The sequence below is a fragment of the Denticeps clupeoides genome, chromosome 6 (assembly GCF_900700375.1).
Source record: "Denticeps clupeoides chromosome 6, fDenClu1.1, whole genome shotgun sequence".
Lineage (NCBI taxonomy): Eukaryota > Metazoa > Chordata > Actinopteri > Clupeiformes > Denticipitidae > Denticeps > Denticeps clupeoides.
This window is the reverse complement of record NC_041712.1, coordinates 116,351-142,481: the sequence shown is the minus strand read 5'-3', so window position 1 is coordinate 142,481 and position 26,131 is coordinate 116,351. Positions and strand designations below refer to the sequence as shown.

The window sequence follows — 26,131 nt, the reverse complement described above, 5'->3', positions numbered from 1 at the left end:
TGAGATACAAAGGCTATCCAGGGTTATTGTGTAGTCAGCTAGCTTATGCCTGGCTACTTGAGACCCAAGTACAAGCGCTTCTGTCTTGTCAGGGTTTAACAGGAGAAAGTTGGTGAGCATCCACTGTCTAATGTCCTTCAGACAATTCTCTATTCTGTTCAGCTGCTGCCTCTGATCTGGCATTGCTGACAGATACAGCTGTGTGTCAGCATAGCATCAGCTTAATCCACAGATTCAATTGTTTTATTGGAGGTGCAGTAGGAATGATGGTACGTTCAGTAGGAATGATGGTAACGGGTAATAAATTACTGAAACAGGCACCCCGCCCAGCCCGGGAACAGACACAGTGTCAGCATTTTTTTATTATGGATTTTCTGGTGAGTGAGGTACAGACAACACAGTATCCATAGTGTATATGCTGGGTGGTGGCAAGTCAGATTCCTATGAGGCAGATTTTTAGATAACTGAGTGGTGCCCGCCCAGTTGGGGTGGATGTCATCTAGCCCCAAAAAAACAGGCTTCCCCCGAAATGGACATGATTGAACATGATTTGGAAAGGCACACACCTGTCTATGTAAAGTTCATGTCACAACACAAACCAAGCATGAAGTCAAAGGAGTTGTCTTGAGGCACAAATATGGAGAAGGTTACAGAAAAATGTCTGCTGTTTTCAAGGTCCAAATGAGCACAGTGGTCTCCATCATCTGTAAGTGGAAGAAGTTTAAAACCACCCGGACCCATCCTAGAGCTGGCCGGCAACCTAAACTGAGCGATAGTTGAAGGAGGGCCTTAGTCAGGGAGGTGACCAAGAACTTGATAGTCTCTCTTGTCTGAGCTCCAGAAGTCCTCTGTGGACAGAGGAGAACCTTCTAGAAGGACAACCATCTCTGCAGCAATCAGGCCTTTATGGTAGAGTGGCCAGACTTAAACTCCTTAGTAAAAGGCAGAGCCCATACTTGATTCCAGTTGAATGCGGCAACACTTCCCATCCAACCTGATGGAGCTTGAGAGGTGCTGCAAAGAGGAATGGGTGGAACTGGCCAAGGATTGGTGTGCCAAGCTTGTGCTTGGCACCATATTCAAAAAGACTTGAGACTGTAAATGCTGTTAAAGGTTCATGAACAAAGTATTGAGCAAAGGGTGTGAATACTTATATACACGTGATTTCTGAGTTTTTAATCAATTTGCCAAAACCACAAGTAAACTTTTTCCTCACGTTATCATTATTTAAGAATTTAATCCATGTCGGAATTAGGCTGTGACCTAAGAAAATGCTGAAAAAGGAATACGCTGTGAATACTTTCTGGATGCGCTCTATAAATCCTTTTTCTCAGCTCATGGCAAGCAGCTGGAATGAAGTCTCACCACCTGTCTTTTGGAAATGAAAACCCATGAACTTCTGAGAGCAGTAGCCTGCAGTAGTCTTGTGAAGAAAGCTGATTGTATACATACTTCTGTAAAATGATGTTTAGAGCTTTATTAAAAGGATCATGAAGTAATTCCACGCTCTTCTTTATTTTTTGAATATGTTTCAGTGTCATCAGTACTGTTCAATGCACCACAGCGTAAATTACGTGGTATAAAGGTGAGCTCTATGGTATGTAGAGAAACAATTTTCAGCTGACCTGTCCAACCAGTTCTCTGGGAGGAGCTAACAGGTTTGAGGTGTAAATGTTTCCATTGCTTTGGTTCAGATGATGATCCTTCCTGAACTGAATGATGTAAGTCTGTAAGTCAGATATACTCTGCAGCCAGTGTGAGAACCATGATAAGAACCTATTTACAGAACAGGACTATGAAGGAACCTGATTTGTGGTGAGTCTCAGTCATCATTATCTTTTTTATTATTCATGCTTCAAACACTGAGCATTAGACCAGTGTTTACAACCTGTGTCCAATTGTCATTATTTTTGAGTGAAGCACAAGACAACGATATTCACTTCCTTCCAAATGTTCTACACCCGGTGCATCGCAATACCTGCCACGCTGCCAGATCTTCTGGAGGTCTGAGCTGAAGCTCACAGCATGATCCTGCTCAGAGTCTCTTGCTTGACCTGTTTCCTGAGCTGTTGGCTGCAGGCTGCAGGTTCTCTGTCTTCTCCTGAGAACCTGACTGTTGAGGTTCTGGACCTCCTGTGTAGTGTGCACTGGCAACCCAGCCCACAGAACCCAGAAAACACTACATACCTGCTGGAGCTACAAAAGAGGTTTGTACATTCATGCTTCATATGGTGACAGTTGCTTTACTAAAATCATTTTATTTGAATGTAGATAATGTCGTTAGAAAAGCTTCATATTGGCGGTGATGAACTGACATTGCTTTTGCTGAAGGCAGGGGAACTGGACGCAGGTTGAGAGCTGCGCATATACGCCAGTCACAAGGTGCAGTTTGTCCCTCGATGACCCTCAGGAGGTATATTTTACCAGGGTTAGAGCAATTTGGACAAATGAAAGCTCAGCATGGACAGACCCCAAGTTCTTTGTTCCAATTCGGGAAAGTGAGTATTGAAATGACATATTACTATTTATTTAATAACTACTTGAATCCAGATGTGACCGTAAGATGTGAAGTGAATTCTCCTGTACTGATGTTTTTACCAGAAGCAAATCTGCATACATTCCAGACATGCTGCAGATCTGCATAGAAGTGGCTTTGGATCACGGCTGTCCTGTTTCACCTTTATTGCATATATTTTGTCATGCTGTCATGGTAGATCATGGTGACAGGGGTTCCTGGAGCTCTGATTTCAACCCCTGGAAGCCCTATTTCACTGTGTCTGCATCAGTGCTTCGGGTTCCGGTTAACCCGTGAACTTGAGGGTAGTGAGGGGAGAGGGAGTGAAAAATCTAATTTTCATAAACCCTGAAACAGTAACTCCCATAACGCATTTGTCTTTTGAGCAGGAAATATAGTGTCACATTTTACAACGTGGGGTGACCAGACATGCGCTTGAGTGGAATTTTGGTAGCATCTAAGTTTAATATTATTTTCTTGCTTTTTTATTGTCACTGCATTGAAGTTGAAAGTGAAGTTATTGTCATGGTGAAACACTGCAGCACATGGTGACACAATGAAATTTGTCCTCTGCTTTTAACCCATCACCTTTGGTGAGCAGTTGGCAGCCATGACAGGCACCCAGGGAGCAGTGTGTGGGGACGGTACCTTCATCAAGGGGACCTCGGTGGCACCTTGGCAGATCGGGATTCGAACCCTCTAGGCCACCACTGCCCAACTTTTGGCAGCAACAAATGAGCTGTGCTCATTTGTTATATAGATGTATAGATGTATAGAGTGATTACTTTTGTGATTACTTTTGTTTTATTTACGCATTTCACAATACACTTGTGAAATCAATTCATTTAAAATAATCAACATATCATGAGACCGGGATTATTTCTCTTGACTAGTCCCCGCACTAGCGTTCCGTATCGGTGTTCTGACAGATCAGCATACTTTGTAAGAATAGCCCTAAACCTAACCCTACTCACATCTACACTGACATTATGTACAATTTCAAATGACAGACTCGAGCGAACAATGGCCGTGATCGTGCCATGCATGTACATTACCCAAGTGTACGCCATTCTGATAGCTACTGTTGTAATGTCCATCACGGTGTGTGTGTGGTTTGAGAGGGTTTTAGTCCGGAGACGTGTGACTCTGGGATGTCCAAGTGTAGGTGGGGTGTGTGAGTTCCCCGGTGTGAGTGAGCCTTTTCGTTCTACGTTCCTTACAGTATTTTCTTTGTTTGTCCAACAGTTTTTATGTTTAAGCAACCGCGCCTTGGTCCTCGCCTTCTTTGGTGTTGGTGGGACTCCCCATCTTGGATGTGGGTTCACAGCTGGTGAACCTTCCCTGACCCATTTCCACTGTCTATTTGTCCAGTTCAGAATAAATAAATAAAACGTACTAGATCTCTGTGCCTGGGTTCTGTTTTTTTTTAGAAACTTGGTTTATTTAATGGATATTTTACTGACAAATTAGTCAAACAAATTCTCTGGTTGTCCAGATATTGACTTGCCAAAAGTTTTTTTATCAGATGCCCTTCCTTACATAACCCTCCCCATTTACATGAGCTTTGAACTGTAGTGCATCCCTAGTGGCTGGGTTAGGTAATGTATAATGAACTCACAAATTAATATTCCTCGCAAAATACCTCGAAATGAGCCTGCAGCCATGTAGTCTCAGAATACAGCATGTAAAAGACTAGGTGTCTCATCATGTCATGACATGTTATACTCTCAGCTCGACTCAGCCCTCCATCAGTGAAGATCTCAGCACAGGGCAGCAACATCACTGTCTGGGTCAACCACAACCTCACAACCATAATCCATAATCTGATGTTTGACATTCGTCTCAGTTCATCGGACGGTTCTACTCAGCTGACAGAGGTGAGAGCCTGACATTGGTTGCGGTGCATTGTGGGTATTTGTAGTATGAAGCAGTCTGGACATGAGAATAATGGGATTCTTGATACAGGTGTTAGCCAGGGACTCGACCTCGTTCCCCAACCTGCCTACTGATAAGTACTGCATCACGGCTTCTGTCTACTTCAGTCAAAGTAAATCCCATTTTTCTGAAGAATGTGTCAATCTGCACCCAGGTATTTCCACAACGTTGTACTCAGCAAAAGAAGCTCTGCAGCGTGCTGTCCTACTGTTATCATAAACTCAATTATTCTGCCTACAGATGACAGCAAATATTGGGGGATTATAACAGCCACAGTGATTCTTTTAGGTCTTTTTCTTGGATTCATTCTTGTCACAGTTTCTTTCTACATGCACCCTGGGACCAAGAATATAGTATTTCCAGTTGTTCTGGTACGAATTTCTGGTACAATTTTCTATACTGACCCCTACCGCACCTCACAAATTTCCACACTGACCCCTGCCGGCGCCTCACAAATTTCTACACCGACCCCTGCCGCGCCTCACAAATTTCTACACCGACCCCTGCCGGCGCCTCACAAATTTCTACACCGACCCCTGCCGCGCCTCACAAATTTCTACACCGACCCCTGCCGCGCCTCACAAATTTCTACACCGACCCCTGCCGCGCCTCACAAATTTCTACACCGACTGCTACCGCGCCTCACAAATTTCCACACTGACCCCTGCCGCGCCTCAGAAATTTCTTCACCGACCCCTGCCGCACCTCACAAATTTAAATTTCTACACTGACCCCTGCCACACCTCACAAATTTCTACACCGACCCCTGCCGGCGCCTCACAAATTTCTACACCGACCCCTGCTGCGCCTCACAAATTTCCACACTGACCCCTGCCGCGCCTCAGAAATTTCTTCACCGTCCCCTGCCGCGCCTCAGAAATTTCTACACCGACCCCTGCCGCGCCTCAGAAATTTCTTCACCGACCCCTGCCGCGCCTCACAAATTTAAATTTCTACACTGACCCCTGCCACACCTCACAAATTTCTACACCGACCCCTGCCGCGCCTCACTAATTTCTACACCGACCCCTACCGCGCCTCACAAATTTCCACACTGACCCCTGCCGGCGCCTCACAAATTTCTACACCGACCCCTGCTGCGCCTCACAAATTTCTACACTGACCCCTGCTGCACCTCACAAATTTCCACACTGACCCCCGCCGCACCTCACAAATTTCTACACCGACCCCTGCCGGCGCCTCACAAATTTCTACACCGACCCCTGCTGCGCCTCACAAATTTCCACACCGACCGCTACCGCGCCTCACAAATTTCCACACTGACCCCTGCCGCGCCTCAGAAATTTCTTCACCGACCCCTGCCGCGCCTCACAAATTTAAATTTCTACACTGACCCCTGCCGCACCTCACTAATTTCTACACCGACCCCTACCGCGCCTCACAAATTTCCACACTGACCCCTGCCGCACCTCACAAATTTCCACACTGACCCCCGCCGCACCTCACAAATTTCCACACTGACCCCTGCCGCGCCTCAGAAATTTCTTCACCGACCCCTGCCGCGCCTCACAAATTTAAATTTCTACACTGACCCCTGCCGCACCTCACTAATTTCTACACCGACCCCTACCGCGCCTCACAAATTTCCACACTGACCCCCGCCGCACCTCACAAATTTCCACACTGACCCCTGCCGCGCCTCAGAAATTTCTTCACCGACCCCTGCCGCGCCTCACAAATTTAAATTTCTACACTGACCCCTGCCGCACCTCACTAATTTCTACACCGACCCCTACCGCGCCTCACAAATTTCCACACTGACCCCTGCCGCACCTCACAAATTCTGGTACAAATTTCTGGTACAATTTCCTACAGACCCCTACTGCACCTCACAAATTTCTACACTGACCCCTGCCGCACCTCACAAATTCTGGTACAAATTTCTGGTACAATTTCCTACAGACCCCTGCTGCACCTCACAAATTTCCACACTGACCCCCGCCGCACCTCACTAATTTCTACACCGATCCCTGCCACGCCTCAGAAATTTAAATTTCTACACTGACCCCTGTCGCGCCTCTCAAATTTCTACACCGACCCCTGCTGGCGTTTTGTCGAATTTCTATTGTGATGTTTAATTTTTTTTAATTTCTGTTTCTGTCTTCATCACTCAGGAAATCACAGCTGGTCGTCCTACTGTGATGGTTTTTGAGACTGAAGAATGCTTGTTTGTGTCCGAATCACAGCAGCTGAGACTAAAGGACTATGTTGCCAGACTTTGGTATGAAAATGAAGACGGCTACACCAACAGAAGGAGTCTGACTCAAGATGTTCAGTTGGAATGGGAACAGAGAAGCGAGGAACAGCAGACTGTACCCTTAAACCTGGAGAAAAATACCAAAGTTCATTTATCTTCTCCAATTCCTACATACACTATTGAAATGGATATTGAAGATGAGTTGAGCAGTGATGCGAAGTCATTAACATCCTTGTCTTTTTGCGACCACCAGTCACTGGTTGAGGAATGTAGGATGGAGGCCCCTGACCTGGACAGCTATTCTGAGGGGTCAGTGGGGGATGAGACAAAGTTCTATACTGACTATGAGCCTCGTCCCCTTGTATTATAAGAAATGTGTGGGTGCTGCCCCGAATATGGGCTCAAGAAACGTCATTCATGCTCTGGCCAGAGAGAGATGCAGTGCGCGTGATTCAAGTGGATTTGGGTGTGACAGGTGCTGGAAATATGCTATATAAATGCATTTGTTTTTCTTCAAGCTGGTTCAGTAAAATTAAATCATCTTTTATCATTTTTCTGTTAACTAAACACAGTGTTTTTTATTTGAGACTAATATATTTATATTAAAGAAAAAAATAACCACAAATGTTTCGTTGATACCACATAAAACCACAAATGTACTGAACACTTATGCACTATTATTATTGAACATGTATTGAACATTTATGGTCTATATATTGTTCATATTTAAATTAACAGTACTGTGCAGTACAAAGAAAGATATTTTGCTCAGTCAGTCGCTCACTTTTTAGCAAACATGCTAGTCAAATGAACTTGCCTAAAAGTTCTGTTCCACAGTCATTCATAAAAATAATATTCCCCAAAATCAGAATGTAAGCCTATTTGTGGTGTCCTCTCAACCTCGGTAGCAGGCTGACCTGTTACAGGCTAGTCTAACAACAGCAGTCAACGTGAAGTGTTTGTCATTGTGAAACCCTGCAGCACAGCACACAGTGACACAAATGTGTCCTCTGCATTGGATCATCTCCCTTACTGAGCAGTTGGCAGCCATGAAAGGTGCCCAGGGAGCAGTGTGTGGGGACGATACCTTGATCAAGGGGACCTTACCGGCACCTTGGCAGTTCGGGATTTGAACCCACAACTAGAACATTGATTTTTCAATACGAGAAGACAACACAGATCCCATGATGCAATGCAACCTGAAGGGAACAGCCTTTTCTACACCAACATCCAGTGTGCAAACAAGGATGCACCCTTCCCCCACACCGGACAATCAGACCACATCTCCATACTTCTACAGACCCATCCGCAGGAGGAGAGAGAGCTTGTGTGGCAGCACATTGCTGACCATATGTTCCTTGAGCTCACAGGGGCATCCCAACTGGCACAAAAAGGACATGGTAGCAACTAAAGATGAAATATAAACATATAGTTTAGACAGGTGAGGTATCACTTACATTTTTTTTCCATTTGATTTACAAGCAATTACGCTGTTTTTTAGCCTGCTCTCATCACACTGCATTCAGGTGTTACGTTCTACATGTGGTAGCTTCATTCAATCACCTATACAAAGAAAAGGCCAAATCTTCCTCCATTTCATCATTGCCAGTATTTAATAATGTCTATATGAATGCCACACCTAACTGCCTGTTATATGCATGTTAAAAAAAAACAGGTGGCAGACCACCACCACCCCTGCTCACACGCTCACAGAGGCCCTAAGAGATGGGCCTAAGTCAAAACAGTGAGCGACCTATTGCTGAGGTCCTCCCTGGAGGGAGATCATCAGATCCAGCCACATGTCAGGACACAAGGGCCTACATAAGAGGTAAGTAATCAAAATAAATGAAATATGTCAGATGTTAAGGCTATCCATTCAACTGTAGGCTACAGTTCTCTGCAATTGGCTGCTGTTGCTCTCAGATATTAATCTATTCTACGGTGACTCAGAGACATGATGAGACATGCACTGTATGACTAGATGTGGCACTATTCTGGGAAATCATCAGCAGACTAATCTTCTTCTGCCAGTTAGTAATGGTGTAATCTGTCTTGTGGAGCCCTCTACAATAACAGACTACCATGCTGTTGTAAGTAGCTACACTTTATATTCCAAAGTGTTAATAATGGGTGGAATATTCTATTTCACTACAGGAGGATGATGAAGACACCTTATCAGCCGCCAAAGAAAGGCAAGATGCAGAGAGGCCCGTTACACTTTTGTAAAAGAATTTTGGTTTCAGTTAACAGTGGTGTTCTGCAATCCAACTTGCAGCTTCTTTCTCTTCAACAGAGCAATGCTGGAAATTAATAAGGAACCTCCACAGCACAGCTTACCTCCCTAGGAATATTGTTCAGCATCGATCCACAACTTACTATGACACTAAATTCAACTTCATTTGTGTTCCTATAGCTCCCTGTGAAAAACTCTGTAAAGTGTGCTTACAAAACCCAATTGAAAAGTCTCATTTGGAAATGAAACACAAATGAATTACAACAAATAGAAATACAATGCTGGACCATCAGTTAAAGGTGGGTGATGAGCCCACGGGTGGATGATGTTTCATTGTATTAACAACAAAGGACTAACTGTACAACATCTGTACTTGCAGGAAATAAAGAAGACCTCATAAAACAAGAGGCATTTTTTCTTTCTCTGACCCTGGGGATATGATGTTTCAGTCAAAAATGATGGCAGACCATGTGGCAGACAGCTCTCAGCAGGGTGGTTGGGATTAATGTCTGCATCATCAGGGAAAGGGGTAGGACATTGTTCCCCTCTGGTTATGGCGATGTTGAGTACAACTACACACGTCACAATGATGTCACAAGCCCTTTCTGGGGTGACCCTGAGCAGGCGAAGACACTGGAATCAGGCCATGGCTGGCAGGGGTACCTTCTGTCTCCCAGTAGGTAACCATCAAGCTCTCCTATTATAATACAAGATACAATTGAAATTTTCAGTTGCAATAGGAGGGAACAGAATATCGATCAGGATAAAGCTATATTGTATATAAACTCACCACGAGCAACTCTGGCACTCAGGGGGGCCTCATGTACAGACCCAGGCCACTTACAGCATCACTTACTAGGCAGCCCGTTGAGACATACTGTATGTGATTTTGGGCTAAATTGAAAGGTTTTTATTATCTTTAAGGGGGAGAAGAATAATTGGCAGCAGCTATATGTATTGTAAAGTCTATTTAATTTAGAAAGTTAAAAGCTATTGTTTATGCTTACCTGTACATTAATGCTGTGGACAGATCTCCTATTCACATATTCTCCTATATTTATTGAAGAAACTATGATAGGAATGTGAGTTCCATCAATGCAGCCAATCACACCTGGAAACCCTACAATGTAACATTGACTAGTGTTTCCACTATTTCTTCTGCCTCTTCTTTATTACCACCAATATACCACAGTTACACACTACTGTCATCCAGTGGTTGAGATATCACACAACATGTTCACTTATCACTACACTCCCACACGCACCAACAAATGACTTTCAGCCAAATGCTGCATGTCCTCCATGGCCACCTCCATGGACATGCAGGTTTGGTGTCTCTGGAAATGTCTCACCACTGGCTCCTTGCCAGTGACTCCCCCTCAGCCTGGTCTGCTGCTGGGTCCATGGTAGCATCTCTGAGTATGCGTCAATACGCCATGACCTCGTTCAGTGGTTTGTGCCTTGGAGCGCTTCCGCTCAGCCTTCCCACTGCTGCCACCAAATGTGAGACTGGAACGTACACATCCCTTCTTCACTTTGCAATTCCACCAAAGAGGCCAAACAAACACCACTTCTAAAAAAAAACATCAAAGGCATCAATATGTACATATTTTCAAAAGATACAGATTCATAGCGAGTTGCTGCACTAATACTACCCAGTCTATGAAACACCAAGCTGACCTGGAGCCCCCAGCTTACTACTCCGCCCCCCTTAAATATAAAAAAAATACAAACATTGAAGTGATTGTCATTGTGATACACAGCAGCACAGCACATGGTGCACACAGTGAAATTTGTCCTCTGCATTTAACCCATCACCCTGAGTGAGCAGTGGGCAGCCATGACAGGCGTCCAGGGAGCAGTGTGTGGGGACGGTGCTTTGCTCAGTGGCACCTCAGTGGCACCTTGGCGGATCGGGATTTGAACCTTTTGATTACGGGGTCACTTCTTTAACCGCTAGGTCACAACTGCCCCACAATCATATACCCAGTGTTGGGGAGTAACAGAATACATGTGCCAGCGTTACGTATTTAGAATACAAAATATGAGTAACTGTATTTCGTTACAGTTACTGTTTAAATGAGTAATAATCAGAATACTTTGTTGAAATAAATGGATTACACGGCGGGTTTTTCCTGTTTCATATGTTAGGCTATCCCCTCTCTATCTCCTCTCTAATTTTGGTAATTCCACGCTGCTTGGATCATGCATAACACAGGTGTTCTGTAGAAACATGCTGCCTATCGAGTTGTGCTACCTAGCGAATCTGCGCATGTGCAGTCCCTCAAGTTTTAAATCCATGCTACCCCTGAAATTGTAAATAAATATGATTTAATTCACTATTACACCATGATCTTTATACTCTTACAGTGCACATGGACTGAGTATTGGTGCCATTTAAATTGATTTGTACCGTTACCGGAAATGCAAAAATTTTAATAGAACCCTATACGGTAGCATCGACAAAGCAGCATAAATCATCAGAACACCGGAAACCCAAACAAAACATGCAATGTAAGCATCCTGTTAACGTCGGTGGACCCGGAGCAGCACAACAGAGCCAGCAGTGGCCGGGCAGGAATGCCTTTTTTACTTGGAAATTCCGACACCACTTCACATTTAAAGAAGAAAGGGATGGGCGAATCTGAACATGCGATGCAAACCTTTTTTGTTCTAATCAGGAAGAGGGTAATTGAAAATGCTGTTTTTTGTGCAAGGCTACTTTTTATTTTATCTAAGTGATGGAATATGTTGGTGACCATAACAGTAAATACTTTTCAGTGGCATATTTTATGTTTCTCTTCCACTTTTCAGCTTTATAAATAAAGAAATGGTTAGGGAAAAACAGGGCTTTTTTATTATCTGTGATTGCTACATTCATGTAGTTATAAAAAGCATGACAATATATTAAGTAATCCAAAGTTTTCAGAATACGTTACTCACATTGAGTAACTTAACGGAATACATTACAAACTACATTTTGGGGCATGTATTCTGTAATCTGTAATGGAATCCATTTTAAAAGTAACCTTCCCAACACTGCATATACCCCTCAAATAATTTCCTAATTGGGTGAGTTCAATATGGCAGGTGGTCATCAATCAGGGTCACACATATATATATATATATATATATATATATATATAGGGAGTGCAGAATTATTAGGCAAATGAGTATTTTGTCCACATCATCCTCTTCATGCATGTTGTCTTACTCCAAGCTGTATAGGCTCGAAAGCCTACTACCAATTAAGCATATTAGGTGATGTGCATCTCTGTAATGAGAAGGGGTGTGGTCTAATGACATCAACACCCTATATCAGGTGTGCATAATTATTAGGCAACTTCCTTTCCTTTGGCAAAATGGGTCAAAAGAAGGACTTGACAGGCTCAGAAAAGTCAACAATAGTGAGATATCTTGCAGAGGGATGCAGCACTCTTAAAATTGCAAAGCTTCTGAAGCGTGATCATCGAACAATCAAGCGTTTCATTCAAAATAGTCAACAGGGTCGCAAGAAGCGTGTGGAAAAACCAAGGCGCAAAATAACTGCCCATGAACTGAGAAAAGTCAAGCGTGCAGCTGCCAAGATGCCACTTGCCACCAGTTTGGCCATATTTCAGAGCTGCAACATCACTGGAGTGCCCAAAATCACAAGGTGTGCAATACTCAGAGACATGGCCAAGGTAAGAAAGGCTGAAAGACGACCACCACTGAACAAGACGCACAAGCTGAAACGTCAAGACTGGGCCAAGAAATATCTCAAGACTGATTTTTCTAAGGTTTTATGGACTGATGAAATGAGAGTGAGTCTTGATGGGCCAGATGGATGGGGCTGTGGTTGGCTTGGTAAAGGGCAGAGAGCTCCAGTCCGACTCAGACGGCAGCAAGGTGGAGGTGGAGTACTGGTTTGGGCTGGTATAATCAAAGATGAGCTTGCGGGGCCTTTTTGGGTTGAGGATGGAGTCAAGCTCAACTCCCAGTCCTACTGCCAGTTTCTGGAAGACACCTTTTTCAAGCAGTGGTCTGCTTCCTTCAAGAAAAACATGATTTTCATGCAGGACAATGCTCCATCACACGCGTCCAAGTACTCCACAGCGTGGCTGGCAAGAAAGGGTATAAAAGAAGGAAAAACTAATGACATGGCCTCCTTGTTCACCTGATCTGAACCCCATTGAGAACCTGTGGTCCATCATCAAATGTGAGATTTACTAGGAGGGAACAGTACACCTCTCTGAACAGTGTCTGGGAGGCTGTGGTTGCTGCTGCACGCAATGTTGATGGTGAACAGATCAAAACACTGACAGAATCCATGGATGGCAGGCTTTTGAGTGTCCTTGCAAAGAAAGGTGGCTATATTGGTTGCTGATTTGTTTTTGTTTTATTTTTGAATGTCAGAAATGTATATTTGTGAATGTGGAGATGTTATATTGGTTTCACTGGTAAAAATAAATAATTGAAATGGGTATATATTTGTTTTTTGTTAAGTTGCCTAATAATTATGGTCAGTAATAGTCACCTGCACACACAGATATCCCCCTAAAATTGCTAAAAATAAAAAAAAACTAAAAACTACTTCCAAAAACATTCAGCTTTTATATGAGTTTTTTGGGTTCATTGAGAACATAGTTGTTGTTCAATAATAAAATTATTCCTCAAAAATACAACTTGCCTAATAATTCTGCACTCCCTGTATATGTCTGTATACATAGAACATATGCTACTCACAATAAGTTAGGGATTGTCATGGCCGTTTGGCATGGCGAGGCAGGTGATCTGGAACAATGACAAGCCAAGAAGGACTCATTCGCACAACGTCACGAAACGGGTTTAATCCGTGATGAACAGGACAGGAGAGACATCCAGTAACAGTGAACATGTAACCTGTAACAATGACCCAACGGTGAACAGACACGAACAGGGCAGCTTTATATGATCAGACACGATCAGGAAACATTACACAGGACGAACAAGTAACCCCTTCTGGACCGGATCATAACAACAGATTTATCTACAGGAGAAAAGTAGAACTTTTCTGTACAATGAAGAGGTTGAACAGGACATAACTTGACAACATCTTGTGAATGAATATGTGAGTGCATAAGGCTGGAAGTGTATTGTTAACAGTGTTTAATAGTGTTCTGCTGATGGCAGAGCATTGAGTGCATTGAGAGCTCTGACTGCTTGTGGGAAGATGGTAGAAGGGAGAACAGGGCATGTGAGGGGTGGTGAGAGTCCTTCATTATGTTCCGAGCTCAACGGATGAGGCGTTTCACATAGAGATGGGTGGAAGTGGAACCCCGATGATGCACTCAGCTGTCTTCACGATCCGCTGCAGGGCCTTCTGCTCAGCGGCAGTGCAGTTCCCCCACCAGACAGTGATGTAGCAGCAGAGAACACTCTCAATGGACCCCTGGTAGAACAATGTGAGGATGGGAGGAGGGAGGTTGCCCGATCTGCCAAGGTGCCACTGAGGTCCCCTTGAACAATCCTTTTTGCAAATCGTTATGCAAACACGGACATCTGTTCAAAGGTTCTTTTTATGGGAAGAGTGAGACTTTTCACCAAAATGTCATAAGAGTTGTGTTACAAAAAAGAAGTACTTTTATTTATGATACATAAGTACATTTGAAGGCATATACTTTTAAATTGTACCTGTGCAGAAATTATGTAACTAATTATATGGATTCTGAAGTTAATATTTAAGGTTTCAAAACAAAGGGGGTGAATGCATTTGCACATAGTTTATATGCTTTTAGAACTGAATGATTTTTTCTCCATTTAACTTTATTAATCTGGAGTATTTTATGCATGTTCATTATTTCATCAATACATTTACAGCATTTATCAGACGCCCTTATCCAGAGCGACTTACAATCAGTAGTTACAGGGACAGTCTCCCTGGAGCAACTTAGGGTTAAGTGTCCTGCTCAGGGACACAACGGTAGAAAGTGGGATTTGAACCCGGGTCTTCTGGTTCATAGGCGAGTGTGTTACCCACTAGGATACTACCACCCTGCTATAAATCAAATCCATTTACATTTGAGGTTGTAAGGCAGTTTATATATATTCCGGGATTGATGTAGTTCCCAGTACCCTATAACTTGAAATAATCCCTCAGAACCATCTAATCTTGACCAGAGGAGGATGGTTTTCACTTTTTAAGTCTTGCTTCTTATATTTATTCAGGGAACATATCCTTGTCTTGTTCACTCTGGACTTTGTGCCATTGTACATTATAAAAAGCAGTTTGCTTTTGTTTTTTATGCTAAGCTGTTCATATGATATAGACGTGAATGAAATTCATGTTAAGCAAGTTAAGCATGCATCTAAAATATAAAGTAGTTATAAAAGAGCGGCTGCCCTCGAAAGGGTTTCTATATGAGATCTATGGTCTAGACTGTAGTGCCACTTTTATGACCAGGAGAAAAAAGAAACTAAAGAAAAAAATGGGAACATTGCACTGTTAAACCATTCACTGTTGTACTCCAGTTTTACTTTTTGACATGGCAGTTTATCCTCGGATAGTTAAAGAAGATTTGGACAGCTTTCTGATTAAATAATAATTAATTTCAGCATGTTACACTCAAAACACGCCCATTATTAGTTTAGAAAATAAATCGAATTTTTTGGTCCAAGCAGCTGCACAGAGGCTGTTTTTCTAAAGTGGCACCAGAGACGTGTGCTTCAGATCGCTGTAACAGGACTCTCTTAGTTCCCACCAAATAGAGAAGAGAAGAAGCCCCGGTCCCTTGGCTCGGTCTCTCCCCGCAAACGCATCGACTTGCTGGTGCGTTTGCCTCTTTGAATGGCTGCACTTTTCTCCCGTTCCTTCTCCTCTTCTTGAATTTGGACCTGTTGACGAATAACTAGACGCATGTCCTCCTGGGAAAGATGGCAGTAAGAGAACATGAACAAAAAAAAAAAGCATGAATCAGCACAGATAAATGATCAATTGCCTCAATTTAAATGGTTTGTCATTCAGGAAAATTATATTCCATGTAACTTAATTTATTAAAAAGGCCAACATACATTTACAACTCAAATCAATTAAAATATTTAGGTTAAAATGTACAGAACAACATTTAATATTTCTACAAAATAATTTTTTGTTTTAAGCCTAATGGGTATGAGTATTGAGTCTTGAAAAACCCACAGAACAAATAGTTATATCTTGGTCAGCAACACATATACAGTGGGACAAAAACGTAATAGTCAGCGATTGTGCAAGTTGCCCTACTCCATTTGTGAGAGACAGAAATCCAAGAGATCACATTGGGGCTGTGGTGGCCTAGCGGTTAAGGAAGTGGTCCTGTAATCAGAAGGTTGGCGGTTTGAATCCTGATCCGCCAAGGTGCCACTGAGGTGCCACTGAGCAAAGTACCGTCCCCACACACTGCTCCACGGCCCCTGTCATGGCTGCCCACTGCTCACCAAGGGTCAAGTTAAATACAGAGGACACATTGGATACAGAGGTCGCTTTGGATAAAAGCATCTGCTAAATAAAGTAAAGTAAACATTTCGTTGTGTGCACCGTGTGCTGTGCTGCAGTATATCACTTCACTTTCACTTTTTACTTTCAGAGCTACACAGGTGAACTGGTCAATGACCTAAAGAGAGCTGAGACCACAGTAACAAAGGTTACTATTAGTACCAAATTACATTGTCGTGGATTAAAATCCTGCAGCACTCAAAAGGTCCCCCTGTCTAAGACAGCACATCCAGTTCATAGACCATCTGGATCACTATGAACACTCTGAAGCATGAGGGTGTTACCATTATGCTTTTGGGGCAAAAAAAACTCCTTCCATCAGTGAGAGGCTAGAAGATGAAACATGGCTGGATCTTCCACCATGACAATGATCCTAAACACACAACCCGGTCAATGATGGAGTGGCTACATAAAAAACATTATAAATAGAGAAGATGTGCATGGAAGAATGGGCCAAAGTAGCAGCTGTGTGTGTTGTGTGCAAACCTGTTGGAAACCTCCAGGAAACAGCTGACCTCTGTAATTGCCATCCAAGGTTACAGAGTACTGGCGTAAACTTTTGCTATTGACCAAATACTTACAATGTGATTTCCATTTTTTTAACGTTCTGTATCTCACAGATGGAGTGTAGCTATGATGAAAATTAGACCTCTCTCATCTTTTTAAGCACAATCGCTGACTGCTAAATACTTTTTGCCCCACTGTACGCTAAATTGCCAAAGGTGTTGGGACACCTGCCAGTCTGGGTGCTTGGTTTTGGCCATGGAAGTAACTGGAGCATTTTTCAATGATTTGGAGGCACTTCCCAATACTATCATCTACAGTGTCCTGCAAAAATATTCACCCCTTGGATTTTTTCTTTTATGTGTTTCACCTGCAAAAAAAAATATCTTCAAAGTCACATAAGAAATGAATTAAAAGTCACCAGTTATTTGTAAGTATAAACACACCCAGAGGCAGCAGCACCATTAAAGACCAATGAGCTCTCAGGGTTGTCAGGTATATTCAGGGATGGGTTATAAAAAATAGACAATTCTTTGATGATCCCCTGGAACACCATCAAATGGTGGCCAGAAAAAAAAACATATCTCAGTGTTAAAAATACGGAGGGACGTCATGAGTTTGTCAAAAGTGTTTACAACTCTGCAAATGTATGGAGGAAGGTGCTCTGGTCGGATGAGCGTAAAGGTACAAACCCAACACATTCCATCACCCCTGGAACACCATCGCCACAGTGAAGCATGGTGGTGGCAACATCATGCTGTGGGGATGTTATTCAGCAGCTGAGACTGGGAAACTGGTCCGAGTTGAGGGAAGGATGGAAGGTGCTATAGACAGGGATATTCTTGAGCAAAACATGTCAGTCAGTCAATCTGTGAGGACAGATCATCCAGCAGGACAATGACCCAAAGCGTAACTGCTAAAGCAACCCTCAACACTGATTTAAGGGGAACGTATAAATGTATTGGAATGGCCTTGTCAGTCCAGACTTCAATCCAATTGAGAATCTGTGGATTTGCTGTTCACAAGTGAAAACCATCCAACATGAAGGAGCCGGAGCAGTTTTATCATAAGAAATGGGCAAATATTCCAGTGGCAAGTTGTGCCCACCTCAGAGAAATGAATCCAAGTAACTTGCAACGGTAATTGGCATAAAGTACTGACTTGAGGCAGGGTTACTGAATAGTAAAGTTTTTTGTTATTTTATCCTACTTCTTATATTTTCTCATATTTGCTATTTACATCACAGTAAAACAATTAATTTCAGGTTGCCAAGGGGGGTAAATACTTTTGCAAGGCACTGATATAAAAGTGTGGAAAATATGGGCATTGCTGATCTGTGGTGATCTCAGTGCTCAGTAATGGCACAGCAGCCCCTGGAGTGGATGATTATGAGGAGACCACAGTTGACCTGTACAGACTGAAAAGTGCATCTTCACACCTGCCACGCATCCACCTCCTGGGACAGCGCCACCTTGTGTTTAATAGTGTTGAGGAGCTGCTGGTTGAGGGAGTCTCGCTCTTGCTGTGATCTGATTAGCTCTTCCTCCAGCAAACTGAAAGACACGGAAAAGTTCTCATCTTCTGTTTCCTGATGATTGAATGACTACTTATTTAATACATGTTCACCTGTAGCTTGGTTTTCCAGGCCCGCTCCGAAATGGCAGCAGCTCATCTGTCAGCAGCTGGATTTCTTTTTCTCTATTCTGAAGCTGTTGAAAATGAATGAAATTTTTAAATGAACTTTCCCTTAGTGTGAGGTGGGCAAGTACAAATTGAGGCATTTCTGGGCAGACCTCATCCCTCAACACCTGGAGTTCCTCCTCCTTCTTCTGAAGAACTTCTGAATGAATAAAAATAGCTTCTTTGGCCTGGACAAAATATAAAGGAACTACTGAATGAAGGTCATATAAAGAACCAGTCCTCTTCTACTGTGTTCATGTTAAAGGGAGAGCAGCCCTCAGATTAATATTGCTTGACCTCTGTCCTGACTGCACTGTTATATACATGTACCTGAGACAGTTGGATCTCCCCCTGAATGGACAGGGGAAGGTTTGTGTTGTCCACCAGGCTGGCCTCCTCCCCTAATGCCAGCACCCTCTGCTGTAGGACATGGTTCTGGCTGTGCAGCTGAAAGACGGCGCTGTGCTCCTGCTCCAGCTGCAGAACAGCCACGAATATGATGTTTTACAGGAGGCCAGTGCAGAATGCAACATACATGAAACTGGGGGGGGTGTAGGGATTAGGGGTGTTGAAATGAATCATATAATCGATGCATCGCAATGTAGATGTGGGCGAAATTACATCTGCAGTGCAGAACATAATCGATTTTATCATAGTGACATGGCTTGGTAATTTTCTGACTGTGGGAGCCTGGCCTGAATACAGCGCCGCTCCGGGTAGGAGTTCGACGCTGCGCGGCACACAGCGGCCTTGTTCTCGCACTGCAGTCATATGTTACGAACCGTTCTTTACGAACCGCCACGCCCCCTTCGATCAATGGGTGCGGGGTCACTACTGGTACCAAAGGTGCAGAAGGTCACAGCTGGGAGCAGATCCTTCTCCTATAGAGCTCCGCAGTTGTGGAACAGCTTGCCTGTCAGTGTCCGGGATTCAGACACAGTCTCAGGGTTTAAATCCAATCTCAAAACCTATCTGTTTTCTCTGGCTTTTTGCTAAAGTCCTAGACCCTCATTTCACTTCACTTTGATGCAGTGTCAATTATAAAGTCCAGTTTATCACAGAGTCCCCCTGTTAGACACAGACAAAGTTAAATTCACCAGTTAGGCTGTCCTAGTTAGGGTACCGGGCCACTGTAGCACCAATATACCGCTATAACCACAGATTTGAGTATCGGTCGTACAGTGCAACCGTCTGCCGCTGCTTCTGTTTGTTTTTCTCCGAGACTCGGAATCAAGCACCCAGACTACTGGCAGACCCCAGTGATCAGACCAGCAAATAAATCCTGGTTCCTGACAACTGCTCTACAAGGACAAAACATGAAACAAACCAGAGGGTCACCACAGCCACCACCACCATTACAACTACAGCTTCAGGGATCTTCAAATGGACCAGTAACATCATAATGGACACTTAATCTAGACCATGACACTGACTACATCCTGGACTTCTCCAACCCTACAACTGTAGGACTTATTATCATCCCCAACCGTGCACTGACACCATTTGCAGGCTCACTCTACCCTGGAAGGGGGTCCCTCTCTGTATCACTCCTTCCCAAGGTTTCTTCCTCTCTTTTTTTTCTCTCTCCTAGAGTTTTTCCTTGTGTGCAGAAGGGTCAAGTGTGGGGGGTGTCAACTGTAGGGCCTGTCAAAGCCCATTGAGACATACTGTATGTGATTTTGGGCTATATAAGAAATAAAAAAATGTTGTTAGGCAAGTTTTCTTTCTGGCACTTCAAAACACACACAAATTGGGGATGGAGGAAAAGCGTCCAGAGACCTACAACACAACATTATCATCTTATTGGGTCTGAAAGCGGCTTTAGATTTTCTCTAATGACCATTAAAGTGGTCCCTCCCCTGACGGCGCGCATGTCTGAACCTGCCGTTTTTCTGCCATTTGTGGTGACAGGGGAGTGCGGACAGAACTGGCTTGCATTGTGATGCATCGATATCGAGGCATTGATAATCGTAATTGAATCGAATCGTGAGACCAGGGAAGGTTCACACCTCTAGCAGTGATAATTAATTTATTACATAAGTGACATTACATAAACGTTCCGTCATTTCTTCTTTGTATAATATGGGCTAATGGACGCAGAATGCAAATCGAATGCTCTCCTCGTTTCCAGATATCCATCAAGCTGTATAGATGTAGATCATGATAGGGCGCTGATGATGACCTGTTTATCCACATCACCCTGTACCTCTGCTTCTCTGTCCTGCAGACAAGTCTGGAGGTCGGTTACTCGATGTTTCAGTCTGTCCCTGTCCACTCGTAGTCTTTCGTAGTCCTCCTGGGTTGACTTCAGCTGCTTGTCTGCGTTCCCGTAACGCTCCAGAAGAACGTGGTTCTGTAAAATATGAATGACTGTGAAAATGAAGCCGGGATAATTCCGTGTTCCCATTGATGTTTTGGTGTGGATTAAACACCTCTGCCTGCAGACTGTCCAGCCTGGCCGACGTGATGCAGCGTGAGAAGCTGCTGTCCTCGTTGTCCTCCTTCAGCATGCACAGCTCAGACCGCAGGGCATGTTCCGAAGCAACAGCCTGGAAGAAAAGAGGAAATTTCAGTGTGGAATGCTCTTCACCTTGCTTCTTCAGTTCCGCAATGCTCCTCACCTCGGCCAGCTGCTCCACCAGCTTCTGGTTGTGGCTGGAGAGCTGTGTCAGCTGATGATGGTCCTTCTGCCTCTGCAGCTTGCTCTGGCTGCGCTGCTGCTCCAGCTGCTCCTGTAGGGCGGACAGGTCAGCCTGCAGCTCCGCCTCCCGCTGCACCGCCTCCATGGCCTGCACATCCAAATGGCGCTGCATCACATGCTTCTCCTGTTGTAGGCTCTGAGGGACACATGCAGACGGAATGCCATTTAATCTATTAGTTTTTTACATTTTACATTTACAGCATTTATCAGACGCCCTTATCCAGAGCGACTTACAATCAGTAGTTACAGGGACAGTCCCCCCTGGAGATACTCAGGGTTAAGTGTCTTGCTCTGGGACATGATGGTAGTAAGTGGTATTTGAACCTGGGTCTTCCGGTTCATAGGCGAGTGTGTTTCCTGCTAGGCTACTACCACCCCACTTCTTTTACATGCTTGGAAGTGGCCGTGTGGTAAGATTACCTCCATGTCTCTCTCCTTCTGCTCAAGCTGAGTGCCGAGCTCCTCGTTCCTCTCCAGCAAGGCCTGTCCGAGCTCTGCTGCCAGGATCAGGTCCCCCTCCAGCACTGCAGGACAGTTCTCGCTCTGTGCCATGGCCTCAGGAACACAACCTGGAGTCCTTGTCCGCCCACCGGAGGCCGAAGAGGAGGAAAAGGGGAAAAAAGAGTCCTCCAGGGTTGGAGAATGTAGCTTCTCTTTCTTGATGGAAAACATTGTGTCCTCTTGCTTGGAGGTGTCTACACTGGAAGGAGTCTGCAGTCACTAGAGCTGATCATTCAAACAAAATCTTAATTGTGCGTCGATCAGAAGTTAACAACAAGATCATCCATCAAATCTCTATATTCCAATTGCATGCACCATTTTAATCTTTTTGTTTTAGATGTCAACAAGACACAAAAACATGTGAATTTGTTAAAATCACCCATTAAATAACTTTATCCTCCAGCTCTTCTTCTAATTGTGAAGACCATAATAGCTGCTGTGTCTCAACATGTTCCTCAACCAAATGAGGAACGTCTGAGTTAAGTTATTCAAAAGGATTTTTTTTTACATGTTGTAGAGCACAATTACTGAAAACTGTTTTAGAGCAGATTTAATCTTGCCTGGGCATCATATGTCACTACATATGTCTGATTATCACAATGTTAAATGAACACAAATTCTCCCAAAATCCTGTTTACTATGCTCCTCACAGCTTAGGCTGTTTTTTTCTGGTTAGATGATAATTCATGAGAAGTTCCTGGCTAGCGCTGGTGTGTTTTTCTTACCTGCTCATTTCATGCTTACTTCCTGTGGAATGACGTGACGGAGCTGGTTGCTCTCAGGGTGGTGGCCCCACCTCCTGCTATGGTGACATCATGCCCAGCAATGAAAAGCGTGTGAGGATTTCTATGCAAATGTACGGAACTGGTAGATCGTGTATTTCCACCGAGCAACTGCTGTGCTCGTATTTTTACCTGCTCTGGTCAATTCTGATATATTAATTCTATTCTTGCGCTTATGTCACAGTTCAGAAAACACATTTCACTGCACTGTGAATGGTTGTGTGTGGTTGTGGAGGTATCTGGCACCTTGTTCTGTATGTGGGCGTGGTCTGGCTGGAACACACGGTAGAGTGTGTGGGTCAGTACAGGTCAGTTCACATTTACACAAAGAACCCTTTTTTCCAGCAGCTGTAGCCTGCTGTGCCGGAGGCTGGAGACGGAGACTGGGCGGAGTGAAGCCCGAGTCCACACAGACGGAGCAGTACACACACAAAACGATGGACAGGTCCCACGCTGCCTGGACACTTCCTCTGCTGATCGGTGTCCTGCTGCCACTGGCAGTTCCAGCCGGCAGACAGATGCCCAAGCTGTCCGACAGGAAGATGTGCGCAGATTCGGAATGCAGCTGTGAGTAGAGCTCCGTTTCTCTCAGTGTACATGATACCAAAATTACACCAAGTCTGCTTTTTTGATGAAATGGTATTTATTAGATCCCATCCTCATCGCCCGAGCACTGCAAGACTACTACCCCCAGGACTGCCGCTTCATGTCCATCCGCCAGGGACAGCTCATCTATGTGTATGCTCTGCTGAAGGACCAAGGAAACCTTTTCTGGACGGGCACTGTGAGTGGCTGTACCCATATAGCTCTGATCTTTCAGTCCAGACTAGAGGTCGGCAACATCTGAACCCGGTTTCCACAAAAGAGAAAGCACCAGGAGCCGCAAATTCTTTTTGGCATATAAAACAGCATATATAACACTGCATATATTATTTTTACTTTTATCCTATGTGTAAAAGAACTAGGCCAATGTGTTGCTTGTGAAATTTATTTTATGCAATAAAAGAACAGGGCTTTGTTAACTTACTGATCAGCTTAATGTCAACATATGCAAATGATTAAAAACTAAATATTGCAAACATCTGTTTATTCACCACAGATTTGAAAAATCTGCTCTAATTGAACAAACTGATTAACAGCTCTGGTGGGGGTGGCGGCCATATACACATTTAGGGCATTTGTGACACATATAATGAGCAACAATGTAACGCATTGCATCACAATAATCTGCGAATTTTGAGCTACAATAAAAATAAAAGAGTTACATTTTTAGTTTCCAAAGCCACATTGCGCCGTAGTGTAAAAATAAAAGAGCCCAGGAAGTTGCCGACCAAAAGAACATGACTTTTTCCAATTTTCCAGGTACAGGGCTCTTATTATGGAGAACAGGAGGCTCGTCTTGGTCACTTTCCCAGCAGTGTGGTTGAGGAAATTCATGCCCTGATGCCGGCCGTGGTGGAGGTGGAAACACAGGTGAAAACATCAGATCTGTCACATTTTCAAAAGTCCTTCTAGTGCCGTGTCTGACTCTTCCTTTTTCTTGTAGAAATGGGACTTCTACTGCTTTTGATCTAAGGACTTCCTTCCTCAGAGGCACCGGCCAGCAGCTCCTGTCTGGATATGACCAGCCTGTTTATTTTATTATAACTTAAACGGCTTTAATACTGGGAAGTAGTGAAAGAAAATGCTTTCTAAAGAATCCGATGTCCTGTATTGTGATGTTTTGTTCAGTTATATTTAGACTGAGACCAGATATATGAAAATTGTTATCAGTTTATAGCTCTGGTCAGAGAATGTGTGTCTGAAATAGCAGAGACATCAGTGTTATTGAATGCAATACATTCACCTGTATAAATCTCACATGAGCAAGAGGATTGAGAACGTGTCGTATATTGACCTCAGATTAGAGCAAAACAGAATCCTGAACTGTCAAGGCCACTGAGGTGTCACTGAGCAAGGCACCGTCCCCACACACTGCTCCCAGGCGCCTGTCGGGGAGCCCAGGAAGACTCGAGCGACACATGAAACTTGACAACAGATGGCTAGCACAAATTAGATCATGTGCAGATACTCTAGCGGGGCAAAAACTGAAAAAAAAAAACCATTCACCACTACACTGTCATTCACACAGTTACATTGATACAGAGCTAACTTGAACAGCAATTAATACTTTTATTCATTGTATTGAATTCTTAGTTAATACTACCAAAACTATGGCTGAACGATATATATTGAAATCGTGATTTGAATAAATTTGATTTGATTGGCCAGACGCGGATGCTGTAAAGTAAAATGGGAGAGTGAGTTCAGAAAGAATCTGTGCGTCCAAGTAAAACAAAGATCTGTCCTCTTCACGGTACAGCGTAGTGTAGCACAGCTCTTATTTTAGAGTTTTTACTACACATAATACAGTGAGTGATTAAATTAAATCACAATCGAGATATTTGTCAAATACAATAAAATAAATTTGTCAAATAAATAAATTCATTTTTTTCTTAAAATTGTTCAGCAGCACTGTAAAACCACTACAATACCTTCATCAAAATTACACATCAACTATTTTAAAACCACTTGCCTGATCTGAAAGCTTGGATTAGTCTTCTGCACTTGGTAGGTGGTAGAACTCCCTCAAAATCTTCTGGCTTGATAAAACACAGTTTACACCCATCAACTCGAGTCTGGTAATGAGTGACTCCATCTGATCACTCCTGAGTGATGCCATCGCTTTTTCAATGGTCTTGTTCACATGTTCCATTTTGGCATATTCGTAAGTGGGTGGAGTAACTGGACACCTCTGTGGTAAATTGGGAGATAATCACAGAGTTGATCACATTTAACAACAATACATTTTGCCCCAACTGTACTTGTTTTTTAGCATATGACTGTAAGACAAGCATTCCATTTGCACATGTAGTTCCATGGACTTCAACTTTATCTGTTACAACTGAGTTAAATGTATTTAGTCCAAAGTTCTCAAATTGTCCTCTGATAACATTGACAAATATGGTTAAGAGTTAATCGTTTTGACTCTACAGCAATGGGCAAGTTATTAAGAACTCCTGACCGCGAGGTACGCAGCGAATAATTAAACTGTTTGCCAACAGGACATCTGAGGAAAGCCTGTGCATCTTACCTCTAACAGCGACCACAAATCACGGTTGCATTAAACAACGCTTACGGATATTTATGACTAAAAGTAAAGTTTTACATTCCTTGTCTCAAAAATCGTAAAATACGTTCGGATAAGGCTTCCGAACCCTTTTCTACATATATAAATCACCACAGAGGTGTGGAAACCACCAATTGGCAAACTCCAAGCACTGATTATGAAGGAATGGGTCGCCATCAGTCCGGATTTGGCCAAGAAGTTGATTGACAGCATGTCAGGGTTGAATAAAATTCAGCGGTCTTGAATAAAAAGAGCAATCACTGCAAATATTGACTCTTTACATAAACTTGATATTTGTGTCACTCTCAAACCTTTGGCCACAACTGTACATATATTGTATATTGTAAATATATTTTTGTGCGTAAGTTTTATTTCGTAGTTTTATGATTGAAATAAACGACTCA

At 43.4% G+C, this 26,131-nt stretch overlaps 3 protein-coding genes across 7 annotated transcripts; 2 read left to right on the top strand and 1 right to left on the bottom strand.

The window, feature by feature from the left end:
* The first annotated feature begins 1,567 nt into the window (after positions 1 to 1,567).
* Positions 1,568 to 7,287, top strand: crfb12 (cytokine receptor family member B12). 3 transcript variants are annotated; one of them, XM_028983905.1, is made up of 8 exons: positions 1,568 to 1,585; positions 1,695 to 1,815; positions 1,994 to 2,207; positions 2,332 to 2,498; positions 4,247 to 4,392; positions 4,481 to 4,604; positions 4,691 to 4,821; positions 6,586 to 7,287. In XM_028983905.1, the coding sequence occupies exons 3-8, from the start codon at positions 2,026 to 2,028 to the stop codon at positions 7,036 to 7,038; spliced, it is 1,203 nt and encodes a 400-aa protein (XP_028839738.1). In that variant the 5' UTR covers positions 1,568 to 1,585; positions 1,695 to 1,815; positions 1,994 to 2,025; the 3' UTR covers positions 7,039 to 7,287. The 3 variants fall into 3 exon arrangements, with proteins under 3 accessions (XP_028839738.1, XP_028839737.1, XP_028839739.1); XM_028983904.1 differs by having other exon boundaries at positions 1,921 to 2,207; XM_028983906.1 differs by lacking the exon at positions 1,568 to 1,585 and having other exon boundaries at positions 1,916 to 2,207.
* A 7,197-nt stretch (positions 7,288 to 14,484) lies between these two features.
* bicdl2 (BICD family like cargo adaptor 2) lies at positions 14,485 to 22,607 on the bottom strand. Of its 2 annotated transcripts, none has more exons than XM_028984919.1 (10): positions 22,502 to 22,607; positions 21,696 to 22,001; positions 21,196 to 21,411; positions 21,007 to 21,123; positions 20,781 to 20,927; positions 18,905 to 19,051; positions 18,688 to 18,762; positions 18,521 to 18,603; positions 18,333 to 18,447; positions 14,485 to 15,783 (listed from the first exon to the last, which is right to left on the bottom strand). In XM_028984919.1, the coding sequence occupies exons 2-10, from the start codon at positions 21,945 to 21,947 to the stop codon at positions 15,610 to 15,612; spliced, it is 1,326 nt and encodes a 441-aa protein (XP_028840752.1). In that variant the 5' UTR covers positions 21,948 to 22,001; positions 22,502 to 22,607; the 3' UTR covers positions 14,485 to 15,609. The 2 variants fall into 2 exon arrangements, with proteins under 2 accessions (XP_028840752.1, XP_028840751.1); XM_028984918.1 differs by having other exon boundaries at positions 21,696 to 21,975; positions 22,502 to 22,530.
* Positions 22,608 to 22,620: 13 nt separating this feature from the next.
* On the top strand, positions 22,621 to 24,633 carry mia (MIA SH3 domain containing). Of its 2 annotated transcripts, none has more exons than XM_028984921.1 (5): positions 22,621 to 22,632; positions 22,907 to 23,125; positions 23,209 to 23,342; positions 23,921 to 24,031; positions 24,105 to 24,633. In XM_028984921.1, the coding sequence occupies exons 2-5, from the start codon at positions 22,996 to 22,998 to the stop codon at positions 24,126 to 24,128; spliced, it is 399 nt and encodes a 132-aa protein (XP_028840754.1). In that variant the 5' UTR covers positions 22,621 to 22,632; positions 22,907 to 22,995; the 3' UTR covers positions 24,129 to 24,633. The 2 variants fall into 2 exon arrangements, with proteins under 2 accessions (XP_028840754.1, XP_028840753.1); XM_028984920.1 differs by lacking the exon at positions 22,621 to 22,632 and adding an exon at positions 22,682 to 22,793 and having other exon boundaries at positions 22,904 to 23,125.
* Positions 24,634 to 26,131: the final 1,498 nt, after the last annotated feature.